The sequence below is a fragment of the Podarcis filfolensis genome (assembly GCF_964270895.1).
Source record: "Podarcis filfolensis genome assembly, chromosome: 9".
Lineage (NCBI taxonomy): Eukaryota > Metazoa > Chordata > Lepidosauria > Squamata > Lacertidae > Podarcis > Podarcis filfolensis.
In genome coordinates, this window is record NC_139610.1 from 28658870 (window position 1) to 28677603 (window position 18734).

The window sequence follows — 18734 nt, forward strand, 5'->3', positions numbered from 1 at the left end:
TTGCCAACACTCCAGCATAAGTGGATGTCAGGGGCTCGGGAGCAAGAGCACAGGGGAGAGAGGAAATGGAGAGCGAAGGGGAAGAATCCGAGGGTAGCGTAGGGGAGTATGACAGTGACCCGAGAGATTCCATGAGCTTCTCCAGCGAATCAGAAGATTCCCAGAAGGGGGCGCCGATGGTCAGGGCAAGGGGGGTCCCAGGGGGGATGCACCAGAAACAAGGAGCCAGCGGGGAACCCTAAAGCAGCAGCGGGGGATCAGGACCAGTTTCCCCACCAGAGCGTAGTGGGGGGGAGGAGTCACATGTGTCAGGACCAACGTCTCCTCCAGCGGGGAGAGGAGATGAGTCATGGCTGACCACGCCTCCATCGGAGAGTGGGGGAACGGAGGGGAGGTCAGTTGCAGCTAGCCTCCCTGAAGGGGGAAGCAGTGACAGCAGCAGTGAAACGGTCAGGAGGAAAGTTGCTGGCTGGGCGCGCGCGCCAAGTTCAAATGTACAGGCGCGAGGGACAGCAGGAGACCCGGATTGGGAACCAGCTCCTAAAGCCCGCCGGAGGGAGGGGGAAGGCTCAGGGGATTCAGCGTCAGAAGAGTCTAGAAAGGGCGAGACCCCGACGGACAGGCGGAACCAGAGGCGGAAAGAGCAGAGGAAAAGGTGGAGCAAGGCTAGAGTCTTAAACTGGTGTCTGGGGGGAGGAGACTCAGACGGAGCATCAGCGGTCTGAAGTTTGAGACGTAGAGCTGCACGCTGCGGCTCTGGAAGTGAAACTGAACTTCAATAAAGACTTCCTTACTTAACAACGAAGCGGCGTTGGTCCTTTGTGAGCTGGGACCTCGGGCAGCTCTGACAGTAGCCTAGGAACTGTCGCCACAGTGAATTGTGTGTCAGTTTTCACATTACTATTCTGCTCTATGCAAGGGTTCTCTGAAACCCAAGTGGGTTCCAAAGATGGGTGAATGACTAATACAAATGTATTCTATCTATCTGGCCAAGTCCAAACCAACCTTAATTAGATTGCAGACACCCCTCCTTTGTTCTGAGAACAAAACATAAACGTGATTAGTAACCAGCTTGAGCGTGCAAAAACAAAAACAAAATTATTTCATTTTTGCTCTGCATAAGAGCAAATAAACTTCTTAAGTAATTATGGTTAATCTAATGGAATTTATTATATTTAGGTATTCACTGTCATTCTTTTTGTGTAATCTATTATAATACCTAAACGAGAGATTCCAGACCAGATGTATACAGAACTGCCTCATCACCTACCTTCATGAATCACTGCATTGCACCAGGCCTCAGTGCCAAAAAATAACATAGAATACAACATTGCTGAGTGATCTTATAGCCTCAACAATAATCAGATCTGTACTGTTCCTCTCACCACCTGTTAGTAAGACTGTACAAGAATACTCAGTTTCCTTATTTGCAGAATGCGTTTTTGAGTGGGTCCCATTCATTTACATTTATTTTTCTTCCTTTCTCAGAATTTTCAACATGTCTTTCATTGTGAGGTGCATCCTTCATGGATTCATTCCTCTCCAGTTTGCTCTTCAAGGAGCTTGACAGGTATGATAAGACAGGACTTTGAAAAGCCAAGAGAAGAACATTGCAGACTAGGGACATGAAAATGGTCCATCACACTGAGTGCTGCTTTAAAGGTCTGATTCTTTAAAGGTCTGGTTCTAATTATCAGCAGAACATTAAATAGAGCAGAGAAAACTTGCAGTAGTCTGAGCACTCCAGCATGTCTTACTTCTCTACTCTCTCTAGGCATTGGTCACAGTAAGGGCCTGGTTCTCAAGACACATTTGAATATACAATAACATAACCATAGAAGTGCACTCAGGAAAGCCAACTTTTACAAGGGACCAACATTTCTGTAATATCCAGCAGAACAAATTGTGTCTTATTCCACATACTACTATATAGAAAAAAAATTCAGTTAGCTAAATTTATCTCATTTAATACTTTGTCACTTATCAAAATAATGTATAAGTTAAATATGTAAATTGAGGATCATACTTATATTTGAGTAAAAATTCAATTAACATTGATAGATTTGGGTTTTATTTCTATTAATATTAGGTCTTGTGTTATATATTAAAACACCTACTTAGAAGTTGGTTGGCTGTTGTGATTAGCATAGCATCAGTCCCTGTCTTGTCTTGTTTGGCTACTTATCTGTCAAATGGCCTGCATATACCGTATTTTTCGTCCCATAGGACGCTGCGTCCCATAGGACGCACCTAGTTTTTTTGGGGGGAAATAAAGGAAATTCCCCCCCTTTATTTCCCCCCCCCCCCAAAAGCAGGTCGGGGAAACCGAACCAGGTCGAGGAACAGCGGGATGGTGGCGCTGCGCCTCCCTGCTGTCCCCCGAGCTTGTGGGGCTGGCCGATGTCTGCCCGGCGCAGGGCGCTCTGCTTCAGGGTGACCTAGGCGCCGGGCGGCAGGCTGCTATCTGCACTGTGGGGAGCCCTGCGGGGAACTCCTGCAGGGCTCCCCACGCTGCAGATGTCTGCCCGGCACGAGGGGCGCTCTGCTTCAGGGTGTCCCGCGCACCGGGCGGCAGGCTGCTATCCGCAGCGTGGGGAGCCCTGCGGGGAACTCCTGCAGGGCTCTGAACGCTGCGGATGTCTGTCCGGCGCGAGGGGTGCTCTGCTTCAGGGCGCCATTCGCGCCGGGCGGCAGGCTGCTATCCGCAGCCTAGACAGCCCTGCGGGAACTCCCGCAGGGCTGCCTAGGCTGTGGATGTCTTCCTGAAGCCTGGAGAGCAAGAGGGGTCGGTGCGCACCGACCCCTCTCGCTCTCCAAGCTTCAGCGAAAGCCTGCATTTGCCCTATAGGACGCACCCAGATTTCCCCTTCATTTTTGGAGGGGAAAAAGTGCGTCCTATAGGGCGAAAAATACGGTATCCTGTTCCTTGTCAAGTTTGTGATGCCAGTAGTTCAAATCTCAATGCAAAACTGTACAAGCTGTGGCTGCTGCAGCCATGATTGCCATCCACATTGCTAGGTCACAGATTGATTGTGGGAGTGTTATCAATGCCCAATGCCAACAAACTTACCCGAGACACTATAAAAATATTTGCATTTGCTATGTTATATATTGTTTCCGTTGCTATTGTTTTGCTTTCTACTTTATTGCTGGGATTGAATAAGATTATGACTACATTATATTAATTTAACAGAAACACGGGGTTGGCTGGTAATTAATGTTTACATGTTTATCTCATAAAAGTATGAACATATGATAGATGACAGCCCCTATCTCAAGAACAGAATCAAGTCCCAGTGCAGGATCAATTATTATAAATGGCATATCCAGGTAATGGCACGCAGTCCTCCCTTTTTATTACTGTACATGTAATAAGAATTTTGCAAGGGAAATGTGTAGGGAACATGTATACAAGGAAGAATGCACACTGAAATAGTAGGCAATACCACCATCGGACTGATGGATTAGTGTAAAAAATAAATGCAATTTGGACCAGAAGGTATGGTACTGAGAGGACAAAAAGGTGGCTGCACAAAACTTGCTGGCAAGAGGTAGAAAGGGAAAGGAAGCAATATTAGAAGATCCCTTGCCCAGAATGGAACATGGTATCAACATAGCCACAGGAACAGATGAAATAGTTTGTAAGAATGCAGGAACTGTTCTTCTGGATCAGATCAAATACTTATCCAGTGCAGCATTCTGTTCTCAAAGTGGCCAACCAGATGCCTTGAGATGCCCAGAAGCAGGACAATACTCTTGTTTCATCAAAGATGATCTACTAAAGGATCATAAAAAGGGATCACAGGAAACAACTCAATTCTAAATAAAAGTTCCAGCCGTTTGGAGTAACTGTATCTAGGTGGAAGATCCACTTGGACTCTAATTGTAAAAAGATATTTTTAACATCTGGTAAGTTATTCGGGTGTGGCTTATAAGCCTGTAACACCAAAAACATATGTCCTCATCTGTATAGCCATATTCGATGTAGTGTTGCACCAGGGGTGCATCCACAATAGAATTCTTATCATACATACATTTTTCTTACACGGGCATATAATCCCATACATGACATGTGGTGATTGGCAAGTTGAAGAACAGTTCAATTTCCAAATGCATCCAGAGTGTGGACCCTGAAACTCTAACATTAAGTGACATGTGGAAGACCCTGCAGTGCCGACATTTAGAATGGCCCTGAACTGCATTAGGAGATGTCTCCAGTTGAAGAATATCCGATCTAAGGATTCTTTAATAGTTTTGCCCCTCCTCAGACCAATTAATGAGGAAAGATTGCATCTGGGGATGTGTTGAATTACGTGCCAATGTTTGTTTATTAACTCCTGTATTGAATTCAGTATTTTGTTTATTTATATTCCCAGTGCTTTGTATTTTGATGTTTTGAATGTTTGCTGTAAGCTGCATGGGGAACAGTTCATTGTGGGAAAAGTGTCATAAACACAATAAATCAATCAACTTCCCCCTTCTCTTCCCACCACGCCCTCCCTAAATTTGTTCTGAAGCGTTGGGGGAACCCCTACTACAGGTTTATGGGGCGCATAGGGGAGGAGAGGGGGAGAACATTTTGTTGTGCAAAAATCTGTATTCTATTTTGGATACAAACCTTTGTGGTTAGGATTAGCTTTAAGACAACTACCAGCCCTCCTTCTCAGACTTATGATAGAAATTATGTTTCTGAAAGTCTTCTGAGCTATTCATTTCTGTCCCAATTATCATTATTTTGTCATTGTCTACATTTGAGCTGAATTCTGAACCTTCAGCACTAATTGGCAGCATTTTAAATGCCAATGTGCTAACCCAAAATATTCAAATGCTCATCAAATCTATTTGCTCCCATGAAATAATGGACTTTTACTCTTTTCAAATTTATAGAATTAAACACTTATAAATTCAGAAATAAAAGGGTGAGCAAGCCACTTTAAACTACCAAATGAAGCATGCTGACCACAAAGGTTTTCAAGCTTGATGGCACTTTTGATTGCCGAGTTGTCTTATCACTCTGACAATGTTGACTCTCGAGCCAATAAAGAAAGTAGGATTTCAAATGTGTAAAGTATATTAGAGATGTCTGGAAATATCTGCAGTTTAATATCTTTTAATTCTGATTTAAAGGTATACATAACAGTCCAGAGCGTCTGCATATGGTGCCTCATATCAGCAGAGTGAGTAAGCTCTGCATGAATCTATTTCCTCTTTGGACACTAGACCTTGGAGGCAGGGAACCGTTGCAGATCATACTGCCTGGTGTGCTTGAAGGGGATCAATGCACTGACGCTAGGAGTTGCAATACAGTGTTCAGCAAAAACAGCACAGCTCCTGCAAGTGCACAGATTTACAGAATATGTGAACTGGTGGTCCACATAGTATGTCCTACTGTTTGGCAGTGGTTCATGTCACAATAAATAAAGTCTTTAAAGATGCCACAGGAGTCAGTGGTTTATAACAACAATGAGTCATTTTTTAAGCATTAAGATGGAACGTTGTACAGTAAGGTATCAAAACTATATTTGTATATTGTGCTGCAACTAATTTATGTAAACTTGAAAAACTGGCACAATAATAAGAATGAAAAACTATTTATTGTTGACTGAATTCTATTAGGATTAAGATATAGAATGGTGTGGATAAGTGATACTTAAATATTTAAGTAATTACTTAAATAGTAATCTACGAGTATATTATCTTGGCTACAGCTATTCCAAAAGCTCATCTACCATTTGGGGATTGTCCTGTAAAAACTCTACCATCAGCCTCAAAAATCTAAGCCTCTCTCAGTAGATGCTTCTGTTAAATGCTCTGCAGAATGATTGCCCATTAAACCAGTAGTCAATTTGTCCATTAGGTAGACTTCTACAAAAAATACAACTAATGTGACGCAAAATGCAAATGTCTGCAGTGCTCAAGTTTATAGCTTCAAATACCGTATATATTAACAGGCATTATAAAAGAAGGTGCTTTATGCTTGTTGGTAAACTTTTCCATAATGCCTGCTGTATTTTCAACAGCTGCTTATATGTTCAGTTTGAAGCATGGTTAAGATTAGTCATGTACAGTCTTTTGAGACAGTAGGGAACATGATATTTCTGACCAGCTGCAAAAATTGTAACCTCATAGATGAAAAATGAAAAGAATAAAAGAAAAAGAGCTGTTGCCATATCAGTCTTTCCCCCCTTTATGCTTTTGAATTCCTATGAACCTATTATAGAGCTCTAATGTCAAAGCTGAGCAATGATCCAGCTGTATTAGGGTTGTTTTTAGTTCACTTTAAGTTTCTTAATTCAACAGAATTATTTGTGATTGTATTGTGCTTTTAAAATCCAATCACGCAATTATTAATAAATTGTAATTATTCAAATTATAATGGGTTTAGAGTAGTTTAAATTACCATTTCTTGATCATGAATGGAACAAAATTAGAAATACTGTTTAAGGTCATATTGTGTTTCAATACTACAGTTAAATTGTTCCAAATTTTTCATTCTCCCCTCTCCCTTAAGTAATATAAAGAAGCTTGGTGAAAATAGGTTGCTACAAGTTTACTTGGCAGGAAAAACCTTTCTTCAGTTGGAAGCTAATAATTACCCTATTTCCCTAACTTTCTTACTGGAAAAAGCAGGACATAAATATTAATACATTTAAGCAGAGGATGGATGACCATCTGTCATGTATGAGCTAATTGAGATTCCTCCATTGCAGGGGGTTGGACTAGATGACCCTCGGGATCCCTTCCAACTCTGCAATTCTATGAAACTGAACATTCCTATAGTTTGTTTTGATACAAATGTGGTTTTATAATACAACACCAGTTTTTGTGGATAACTTTCATATTTTCATTCAACATTAGGGAGAATTCAGATTTTTGAAGAAACACTGGAAGAAGGCTATGCTAATGAACATGTAATTTTTTTTCAGCTGGGGCCACGGGGCGAGGGAGGCAGATTGTTATCAATTAAGCCTCGAGGGGTAGTTAACCTTTGATACTCCAGGTGTTGCTGAACTACAACTCTCATGAGACCCAGATGGCATGGGCAGTGGGATGATGGGAGTTGTCATTCAGGAGGGGCGCAGATTGGCCATATCTGCCAAATATAGAGTGTTTTTTACTGTGAGGACTATGTTGATGAACTAACAGAAAATACCATATTTTTCGCTCTATAAGACACACCAGACCATAAGACCCACCTAGTTTTTGGAGGAGGAAAACAAGAGAAAAAATATTCTGAATCTCAGAAGCTAGAACAGCAAGAGGGATCACTGCACAGCGATCCCTCTTACTGTTCTGGCTTCTGGGATAGCTGTGCAGCCTGCATTCACTCCATAACACACACACACACATTTCCCCTTACTTTTTAGGAGGGAAAAAGTGAGTCTTATAGAGCAAAAAATACGGTAAGTATTACTGCTAAAAGGAAACTTAAAAAACAAATACAGCATCATAAAATCATTTAGAGACACTCCCTGTGTGGACCAATGTTTAGGCCTTATAATCAACCATGGAATGCATTTTTCATTATTATTGTTTATTATCTCATTTTTATTCCACTCTTCATATTAGCACCGCAGAGTAGTTTACTAAAAGATATACAAAAATAATAATAACCAAAACTAAAATCAATATAGCAAAATAATGAAAAACTAAAGCGGAAAGAAAATACTTCTAATGGACTGTTCACTAAACCAAGTTGTTAACATCCTCACAATGACTCAAAGGCCAAATGAAAAAGTGTATTTTGCACGTTTTTCCTGTAATTGCATATCCACAAGTATAGAGCACTGGTATGAATGCATAACCTTCCCTTCCTCTGTTTCAAGGCCAAGAAACATACTCTGAGGCAGTGGAAAGCAGGTTCAAGCATTCCCAAGTCCTGGAACAGCATCCTTTCTCTCCAGGTACTAGAACTACAAGTCCCAAAGTCTTCGGCAGGAAGCTGATGCTACATGCATAGTTTCTGCTAAGGAGAAAGCCCCTGAAAAGGGTGAAGAGTAATATGTCCTTAGTACTATATTATTATTTGCTTGGATAATTCAATCCAAAAATCTTGTTTCTCCTAAGATTTCTAATTTATGAATTTATTTTGCACTTTTACATATAGAGCAGCACCTCTGAACTACATTGTACTCTATATATCCCAGCACAACAGTTCCCATTATTTCTCACTCTCCCACAAGTTTTTGGCTATATGTGCAGTCTTTAAACTGTTTATCATATCCATTCTTAATCCATTTTTGTCCAGCCTAAACAGACTCTGTTCTTTCAAAGTTGAGATTTGTACTCTGAACCCTATATAGGATGATAGAATTGTAGAGTTTGAAGGGACTCCATCTAGTCCAAACCCCTGCAATGCAGTAATCATATACATTTCACTCACCTGTAGCTTTTAAACACTTCTAAACACACACACACACACACACAGTGGTAATCCAGCTGAGAACTAACTAACTAGCATTAAATGCAGCAACTTCTTCCAGTACACCATAGCCATGCCCTTCAAGTGTTCATTACTTTTGTTCCTTTAAGGAGGGTAGTTAAGGATATATATGGCAAATTCCATAAGTGTTGTATATCCTAGATATCAAAGTCAAATTATCAGCTTCTGTTCAGTCAATGGTGCTATAATTCAAGAATGCTGATCGTGAGATCGAAGTGTAGCTTTGGATTATATCTGGCCCTGTACTTTACAAGACAACTACTATAATTACTTGGCATATGTTCCTCACAAGAGGAATGAATGCAATATGTCATTGTTGTAAAATGCTTAACGGTATGTTTTTGTGCAAAAACCCATTTTTCTCCATAAAAATAATTTGAGTTTACTGAGTAAACTTGTGAAGCAGCATTTCTCTGTCATTATTATGTTATTACTTTTACTTTTATTTACTTGTATTTTGGTAGCATTCAGTATCTCCATTCAGGATCAGATCCTCATCATGATATTCAGTGTTCCAACATAGGGTGGGCTGAGCAGCAGTCCCTGTAGAGAAAATCACAACATCAAAGTTGCATTTAGAGGGGCTGAACCTTCTTGGAAACTGAAGGCATTTTAAAAGTACTCGTTCCTCATGGAATCCTGGCAAGAAAGATAAAATTGTAGCTATAATCCCACATCCATTTATTCCATTATATTTACACACCCACACTGAAACACTGTTGCAAAATTTAGGCCAACACATTGGATTTTGGTTCAAACAGAATAAAAAAAGCAGTCTGTTACTATGTTTTATATACAACATATTGTTTGTGCCCTTAGTATTAACAAATAAAAAGAGATTTGCCACAATGCAATATGCCTGAGGCAACCTATAAGTTACAGCAGTAAGAGATATTCTAAAACAAATGTACAATATTTTATTTATTGCAAATAATCTCATACATTCCCACACCCTTTAGTCAATGAAGACCATAACTATATTTCAGAAGAAAGGATTAATGATTAACACCATCCCTTTTACAGGCTTAGAATAAGTCCTTGTCCATACTTAATGCAATAATAAAATTCTCTTCAGTTGATTAAAATACGCCCAGTATCTAAATGACAGGGGTGGGAAAACATAGACTCATTACAAATAATGCAGGACTGGTAAAGAATTGCAGAGAGTGAATTCATAAGGGGGAAGAGGGTTGTCAGAGCACCTCCTATCCATCAAACTGCCACTACATTTGTTGAAGCATATACCAGTTCTTCTGGCTTTGCATGGCCTCCAAAAGAAGCTGCCTGAGAAAAGGTTAAGTCCTCTTCAGTGCTCTAAAATAGCTAACAAGGCCTGATCAGAGCTCAATATAAGGCAGAGAGTGGAATTCTGATGATCAGCTGATGACACACTCCCCTCTTAGGTACTGGGAACCAGTCCCTGCTCCTCTTCGGTTCCTCTGTTTCTCATCTGTAGCCACTCTTCCAGCTCCTCCTTCCACTTATCAGCCTCCTCGAGTGCACCCTGGCTCCACTTTCTTCTTACACTTGCCTAAGCTGAATGTCTGGTGAAAGATTCCCACCAGCTTTGAGCACCCTCCCTAAAAGGCTTTCCACAGGCTTTTCTGGGAAGCTGGCTAGGTACTGACACTCTTCAGTCAGCATTGTAACTTAATCCCACCATCCCGCTTTGGAATGCTCCAAGTGGCTTCAAAGGTCATGCTCAGAATACGCAAGCTCATTACAATACACTGAAGCTGGAGCTGCAGCAGATACTTGCCCTTAAGGAGAACAGGCATTCAATGAATGGTGGGGTCAAGTGTTAACCCAACACTTTCTTGGATTTCTCTGGATCAAGTTTTAGCCAATAACCTACAGAATGTGCAGTTATTCTTAAGTAGAGGTGAACTGAAACTAACTTGCTTACTTTGGAACCTTGTTTGCAGGCAGCAAAGTTGCACCCCTATTTTAATCAATGCACGAAGGGAGCTAGAGGTTTTCCCCTGACACTGAATAACCCCCCACCCAACCATTCAGTGCTGGAAGATAGGACAGCATCTACACATTGCCTAGGCAACCAGACAACTCTCCTGATCTTCCAGCAAAATAGTAGTGATTATTATGGCTGTAACAGGCATAGAACAAACAAATCTGGAAGTAAATTGAGTAGTTTTTTCCAAGGGGATTTCCTACCCCACAAAGACCAAATTCCATCCCCAAATTTTCTGTTGACTGATTATTTTGCTCCGTCCTGGTTTTAAGACTTTAGTGACATACATAACCTGTAAAGTTTATAAGCAGGTTCAAGGTATGTACAATACCTGTTATAATTGACTCAAACACTTCAGTAAGCAATAGAGTTATCAGTGAAGATAACATTCCAGTGGTTTAAGTTTGGAGACATGCTCAGTATTAAGAATCATCTCAACACTTCTAGTTTTCTACGAGCAGCTCTCAGCAAGCAGATTGTGAATTTTTCCATGCATCTTGAGGGTGTTGGATCACTGATTCAGCACATCCAGCACTCACAAACCCCTCCATCTCCAAGTACTTTCAAAATCAGCATTTCCCTTCATTCAGGCAACCCCTTGTCTAGTGATTTACTAACTGGGAAACAGAGGCCTGTGCTGGTGATTGCGTTCTACACATGCAATACTATTTAGCATGACAGTGAGAAAAACATACGGCAGAGAGATGGAGCTTAATTTCTAAGATATAAATACTGAGAAACCTGACCAAAGACATGCAGGCTATAGGAAAAATATAATGTTACTAAAACAAATGCTCGTGGTAATTTCTAACCTACAAAAGGCTGTGGTGAGAATAAGTAGCTTTAACCCAGAGACCAACATCTGGCAAGTGTCTCCAGAGAAGCAGAATAGAAGTTAAATATAGATCTCCTAGTTCATGGCTTCAGTATGAGTTTAAGATAAAACACAGCCCGACTGTGTGGCTATATTGCTACAAGAGAAATAACTGAATGGTCTCACATAGACAACACCTGACCAAACTCCAGTGTCCCTTAGTTTCCCACCTCCAGATGTTCACATTTAGCACCCAGCTCTTGATAGTCATGCTTAATTTTTACAGCTGTACCAGAGTTATATTTTGGTATTATTTCAAACACTCTCTTCTACTGAACAGTAAGTATTTTTATATATTATTTTATATCTACATTTTGCAGTAACCATCTTCTTAACTAAGGATATGCACGGTGCGTGTGTGTTGATTGCACAATGAACTGGTACCTGCAATGTATTGCTATTATTGCAAATACAGGGTTGTAGCCAAGTAAGTTTTACTCAAAGGAGACCTATTGATATTGATGGGACTAAGTTAGTCGTGTCCATTAATTTCAGTGGGTCTGAATATGACCAGCTGGGTTGGATACAACCCAGAATATTTACTGACATACCGGTAGTTTACATTTATCTGCCTTAAAGTGTTGGGTACTTTCAGCTGTGCTATATTCGGGCTAAGGCAAGCAGGAGGCCCTTACTGTTTAAAGTCTGGTAATAGCAGTGTGCACATTTATTCTAAAATGGTTTTAATACTAGAAAGATTCAACATGAAGCACTGCAGAAAACTAGATAAGAAATGAGCAAAGGTTACATTGGTGGGGGAAGGAAGAGGATGGTGTGGTTTGCTAATGAGTATAGATCTGAGACTTCCTTTTATGATATCAGACATAACCTGATTTATCAATCAAAGAAAGGGTTTGGTAGAGTTCCACTCAATTAAGTCATATAGTTTTGCTTTATTGTGTTAGAATATGATAATTATGATATCATCCCTGCCTGGATTTTTTGTATTAGGGATTTGCCTAGTTGTTGATTTAATAAAGCTGAAAGGATTGCCTAACCAAATCAGATCTGTGTTAAATCTTTATATACTGACCTCATAGTGGCAAAGTAAACTCAGCACTAGACAGCAGACAAACCCAGACAGGAAGCAGCAATATAAATCAGATTCATATTGGGGAGGGAGGGGAGAGTACGAATTCACAACACAATAAGGTACTCAGTAGTTAGTTACTTTCCTTTTTGTTTTTTTCCTTTGAGACCTTCTGCACCAATAAAAACCTTACAATGTTGGCAAAAAACAATCCTCTCTGATGTTGGGTAGTCTAATAACAATCAATGTTTAATTATGTTGAACACCCAACCCCTTTTCTGTATGTAGGTCTTGCTAGCTTTTCTATTGCTTGTCTCCTAGGATACCTTTTTATTGGACAGACAATTCCAAGATACAATAACACAACAGCAAAAACAAGTAGCAAGCAATAGGGCTGAAACTTAAAAAGAAGACAATAAGGCAGCTAAATGTCTGAGCAGTGAATACTACCATAAGCATTAAGGTCTACAGCAGTTAGGAAAATAGATGTCACCTCCAGTGACTGCTGAAGAAACCCTTGGGGTCCCTTCCAACTCTACAATTCTAGGAATCTATGAAGAAAAAGGTGCTTGAGACTGAAGTAAAAGGCTGCTATGACTTGGATGCTATGCGATGGTGATGGAGACCCGCTATAGAGGTAAGAGAGCAAAATGCAATTTTAACTAGTCTGGAGAAATCTACAATTTCAGGTACGTATTCTTCATTTTATCACCTTTCCCTCTATGCTTACAAACAGTGTTGAATGGTGAGGGAAAGGGAATTAGGGATGATGGGCAGATCTGTCCTGAAACTTGGAAGTGTGTCTGTTGTTCTATTTCATGTAGTGTGACAGCTAAGGGGGCACTCATTCACTGGTATACGAAAGAAATCTTGAATGGTGCTCAGTTTCTTGACTTTTTTGTGTGGGATCTATTAATCCTTTTTCTATTACACTGGGAACATATTGTTTATTTAAGGTAAAAGGGCTCCAGATTTCCAGTTTTACTATGCTGTTAACTTAAATATATACAGAAATATCAGCTCTGTGTGAGATAGCTCATTGGACTAAATGTGCAATAATATAACTCTCTGGCTTTAAACCAAATCTTGGTTTCACACATACACCCTTTTAAGGCATAGTGGGTATCTCTCCATAACAGTTCATTGTGGACATAGTGCTGCTGATGCATGCAAGTTTTGAGTAGTGTCCACATGACGCTAGCCTCATAAAATGATGTTCATTTTATTTTCTCATTTAAACCAGATTTACCATTTCTGCATAAAATCATTTATTTAAAAACACATGGAAATAGTAAAGCCAGATTAAGTGGGAGAGGGGATGGGACAGGATAGTGTTTTGCAGATGACAATGTCATGCGGATACTGAAAAACTTGCAAACATGAATAGCTGCACCATGTCCACAACAAACTGTCTTGTGAAAGCACCCAGTGCAAGTGGTTTGAGCCTATTTACAGGACCAGATTCTTCATGGATCTTCCTCTACGCAGTGCAAAAGAATCTATCCTTCCATGATATTTTCCTTTACTGTTGTCAACAAAACATGTGCAGAATATTAAAATCAGTATGCTTCAAAGCAGAATTTCAAATGTTTCCAGAAAACAAGAAAGTCTTATTTCACTGAGAAAAAGTAGGAAGTTTCAGCATTTACAATTTGCCTTCCATACATAAAAGGCAGGGTCTCAAAGAAGCCCTGGAATAACTGTGAATACAAGTTTATCAGTAATCCATCAGAAGCAACAAAATTCAAAGCTGATAGAGCTAAGAGATAATGTATTCAAAGTCAAGTGGAACAGAAGCCAGAATGTTCTAGCTGTAATATTTTCCTCCATCACAACATCATGCTGACCGTCATGGGTCAGTTACACTCTATACAATCATGTGAGTGTTGCTTTGCATTTATATTTCTCAGAAGTCGTATCTTAGGCCTTCAATTCTTTGTTTTGCAACAGCAATAGAACACTTTGCAAGGGATACCAACGTGGCACACAAATTATGCATTCAAAGCTCCATATAAACCTTTCAGAAGTAATTCTACGCAACAGCCTGATTTTGCCAGGTGTTGAACATTTCTCTGAATAACAGAATGGCTGGAAAATACAGCCTGCACCAATGTGCAAGTAAATATACAGTGCCTGACAAAAGTAATCCGAGTGAGAACAGTGAACTATATAAATATTCCGAGCCAGAATTAAAAACATGCATTCTAAAAGGAAAAAGACTGATCAAATCTGTCACAAAAAACAACAACAAAAGAGTAAACATTTACTATCAGCTAATAAAGCCCAGAGTTTATGGAGTTCAATTCTAAAAATGGCATGTATTAGTCTGTTAGATACAGCTGACTAGCTTATAGTAAAGATTCAAGGAACTTCTCTGAGAAATTTGGTTATTCTTGTATTGTACATATCCATTTTAGATGATAGCTCACTAATATTAGAAATTTATTTTTTAAAGTTTTATTTGCTATGGAGTCAATATTCTGTTTTAGATATGGAGATGGAGGAGAGAGATGAGGGAGAGAGAAAGTTCTATCACTATAGGTGTGATATCCTATAAATGTGGTCTTTTTGTAAGCAATACTAGAGATACACTCTTACCAGGAAATACTTGTCTATAGTGTACACTTTCATCACTGTGGGAAGAGAAAAATTAAATGGGGAAAAAACACCTCAGATGCACAGCCAAAATATAATGTTGGGGAAATGTGAAGAAGCAAGGATATATAAAATTATGCAGTTGCTGCATGCTTAGCTTGTAAAATGAAAGATTTTCAACAATCAACTGTGCAGATCTGGATCTTGGCCAATTTTTAAGCTGACACAAGCCACTAGTAACAAGCCTATATGTAAAACCAAACTGAATGGATGAAAAAATCAAAAGCTTCCAGCAGTCCACTGTAGCCAAACTGAGCACTCCCATTCCAAGTTCTCCCAGACATAATTCATAATATTATGATGAAAGATTATATGATCCTAGTCATATTTGTTATCTTCTCAGGAATTAAAAACCTATTTACTTTATCAAGGCACATGTTATATGCAGGCAGAAATCGGCTTCTGTATGCATATCCCTAGCTGGACAGAAAATTGCATAAAGAGATGGGTGTTGCATACTGATGCTCTTTCCAGGCCCAAAAGCTAGGGCTGCTAGTAGTCCTTTAAACACTGATTCTGTTGAATCATTGCTTGGAAAGGCAGTAAGGTTAAGTCTTTGTCTGCTTTCCTTTCTTCTCACACAGTTGACAGTTCAGCTATTTCCTAAAGTGCTACACATGTGCAACTCTGGCGACAGCACATATCCACTGTTGAATCACACTCGTTATGTAATACGCTTAACTCAGTTGATTATTTGAATTCACTGTAACGGATGGAGAGGGGAGGCCAACAGCTTGCTGAAGCAAGAATTTAAAAAAATGGATTAATAGACAGTCTCCTCTTTATGTGTATGGCATCTTCACATACACAGATCAAAGGAAACCAGTGGATGTCTTTAGAAGTAGGCTAAACAAGCTTTTAGTTGTGCTTGTTTATGCGGATTCAGTTTCTGAGATAGGATGACTGAAGAACCTTTTGAGGTCACTTCTAGCTGTATATCCGAAAAGGTCCCATCAGAAGACAGAATTCCTTCTGGCAGAAGGATGAGAAATGTGATGATCTCAAGCAGATAAATAAATGTGGAACCTGAGGGATGTCAGTCAAATGGGAAATTAAGCCATTGCATCGTTTCCAGGCACTAGCCAATGGAAGAACTTTGGTAAAAGTCTGCCAGATTAGAACAGAAACTTAGTCAACAGTTAGGCTGTATTGGGTCATGTGGAAAGCCCTGAGTTAAAAAAAAAAGTTTCCAGATCAAGATTGTTCTCAGCAATCCAATGCTGTTCTGCATCGTACCACTACCACACAACTACCTTGCTTCTTCATTTCCTTTGCCTCACCTCGTTTTATTTCACTCTGTCTCTTTTACATCGACCTAGTTTTGTGTCTTTCCCAAGACCTGATCCTCTGATTTGATGATTTCTATGGCTTCACTGGGAAGAACTTCACATCCAACTGATGGACATAGAAAACAAGTCTAGGACTGAGGTTATACAACCCTAAAGAAGTCCTCACACACCCATAAGGCTGCATCAGATTTTGTAAATTCCAGCTCAACTTCAAAAGTAGAGCATTTTACACTCTTTTAAAAGAACTGCATTGAAATTAGTAGGAATCTTCACTAATATTAATTTTCTTTGATATGCAAAATGTGGCTAGCCTATTTAATGGCACACAATATGGTGCTGCTAAACTGTGTTAGTACCCAATATGGTGCCATTGCAACTCTGTTAGTTAATCATTTCTGCACCTTTATCTAGGTGAACAAAAGCCATGCTGCTGAATCTGCACAGCTTCTTATTAGGAATTGGATTCTCATGTGACAGTATTATTGTTCCAAAACTTCATGTTCTGTTATTATTTTATTTTGTACTTGTTAGATTAGTATTATCAATTTGTGATAATGTAAAACAGCCATATTTTCCCTTTTGGAAAATCTCCAGAATTATTTAAATAATACCAGGAGCACACACTTAAAGATCAGTCACAATTATTTTTTTAAAAAATAGATTAAAGAAAGTCAATAATGTTTTCTCAATCAACAAGGCAAGATGCAAACTCTGTGTAAGTGTCTGCGTGTTTAAGCTGTTTATATCCAGAAATGGTGGAACAGAGAAAAGAAAATACTTTATTCTGGTTATAGCTGCACATGTGATCTGCCTTCTGTAAAATAGATGGCCAACTACACTTTCATTAAATTAGAACAAGATGACAAATATAAAATTTGCTAGCATGCACAGCAGACAAGCATTAAACATTATGGAAGGTTTCTACAGTACAAAAATGGATTTGAGCACTAGGGAAGAAAATATATTGAAAGTACTTTCTAATGAGTTTCATTCATTTCTCCTTCCCACGCAGTGGGACTTATAATGGCAGTACATTTGATATCTGATTGTGAATCTGGGGAAGCACGTACTTCACAGATGTATTAACTTGAAAATATCGGTAAAAAGCAGACGAAGAGCCATGGATGATGGGCCTTTAAGTTTGAATTTACAGTGGCAACGAGTACAATGGGTGACCAATGACACCACACAATGTCCATTTAATGCACTGCATAAACACACACACACACACACACATGAACTGCATGGTATATATTAAAAGTAAAACAAACAAACAAACAAAAAAGAAATCAGTTTGAAAGACAAAGGAAGCTTGCAATTGCTAACACAAAATGCTGGTGATAACTATCTACCAGAAAGCTAAAACTACATATAGAATCATAGAATTGAAAGGGACCATGAGGATCATCTAGTGCAACCTCTTGCAATCTATTACTCAACAGGAGCTTGAATCCATGACTCTGAGATTAAGTATCCCCGGCTTAACTGACTGAGCTATCATGATTTTAAGAATGGACACTCCCAGCAAAATCTAAAGACAATAACTTCCCTAGAAGGAAATTAGTTAATTCACAGAACAAATGAGATTATTGTCATCCAAATTATTACAGTCTGATAACAGGGTTATTTGAGAAGTTGAAGCATTATTCTGCTGACTCCACATCAAAATATTTTCTGTTATCAAAATAGACATCTATAAACTGTCTCTGTTGGACAGGAAATCAAATTAGGTAATAATAAATCAATCAAATGAAGCTAGGAACTAGATAATTCCATGTATTATGAAAAGTAAAACTAATAAATGTTATTTAAAATAAATTGAGCTCTATTAGATAAAACCGAAGAAGGCGTTTCTGCAGTATGATGTAAGTCAGGTTCATTAAGTCATTCTGTAGAGCATCTATTGGGAGATGGCTGCCCAGATATTTTTGCTTCCATCATTGACTATGTAGAAAAACTTTGAAATTTACCCAGAATCCTGAAACGTTCCTCAAAGGACTCACAAATTGATTAATTTTTGATAGTGCATTTTAGAAACGGTCCCACTCACAATCCCATTTCTAAAAAGCTCGGTGCATCCATTCGTTTTAGAAGTGTCGTATCAGGGATAAATCAATGTGTTAAGAATTGCTTGGTAATATTGTTGTGGGATTAATCTTACAGAACAGATCATCAGCACGATTACCTTTGGCATTCTGTGTGCACAGAGTTCCATTCTAAGCATGAAAAGCCTTCTAATGCCAACATAGGAGAGCTATATATTGAATGATCTGCCACCATTCAATATTTAATCCTGCAATTGAAACCACTAAAGGGATACAACAAAGTAACAAGATGAATGAATTGTGACCTCCAACTTGCAAAATGACATCCTGAACAATTTATCTTTTGGGCATGTAGTGCATCCCATGGCTAATATTTCTATCACTTCTCCCGAGTTTAGGATTTGTAGATTTGATCAATGCTACATTAGC

General features: G+C 39.2%; 1 protein-coding gene across 38 annotated transcripts in view; it reads right to left on the reverse strand.

Moving 5' to 3' along the window:
- Positions 1–18734, reverse strand: part of TENM3 (teneurin transmembrane protein 3) — a 1278808-nt gene that overhangs the window by 250994 nt on the left and 1009080 nt on the right. For 23 of the 38 annotated variants that reach the window (XM_083630934.1, XM_083630945.1, XM_083630925.1 and 20 more), the window contains one exon: positions 8894–8986. The exons of the other annotated variants lie outside the window; for them this stretch is intronic. In XM_083630934.1, coding sequence (XP_083487060.1) covers positions 8894–8986 — 93 coding nt within the window. The remainder of the gene's footprint in view (positions 1–8893; positions 8987–18734) is intronic. 38 annotated transcript variants of the gene reach the window in all.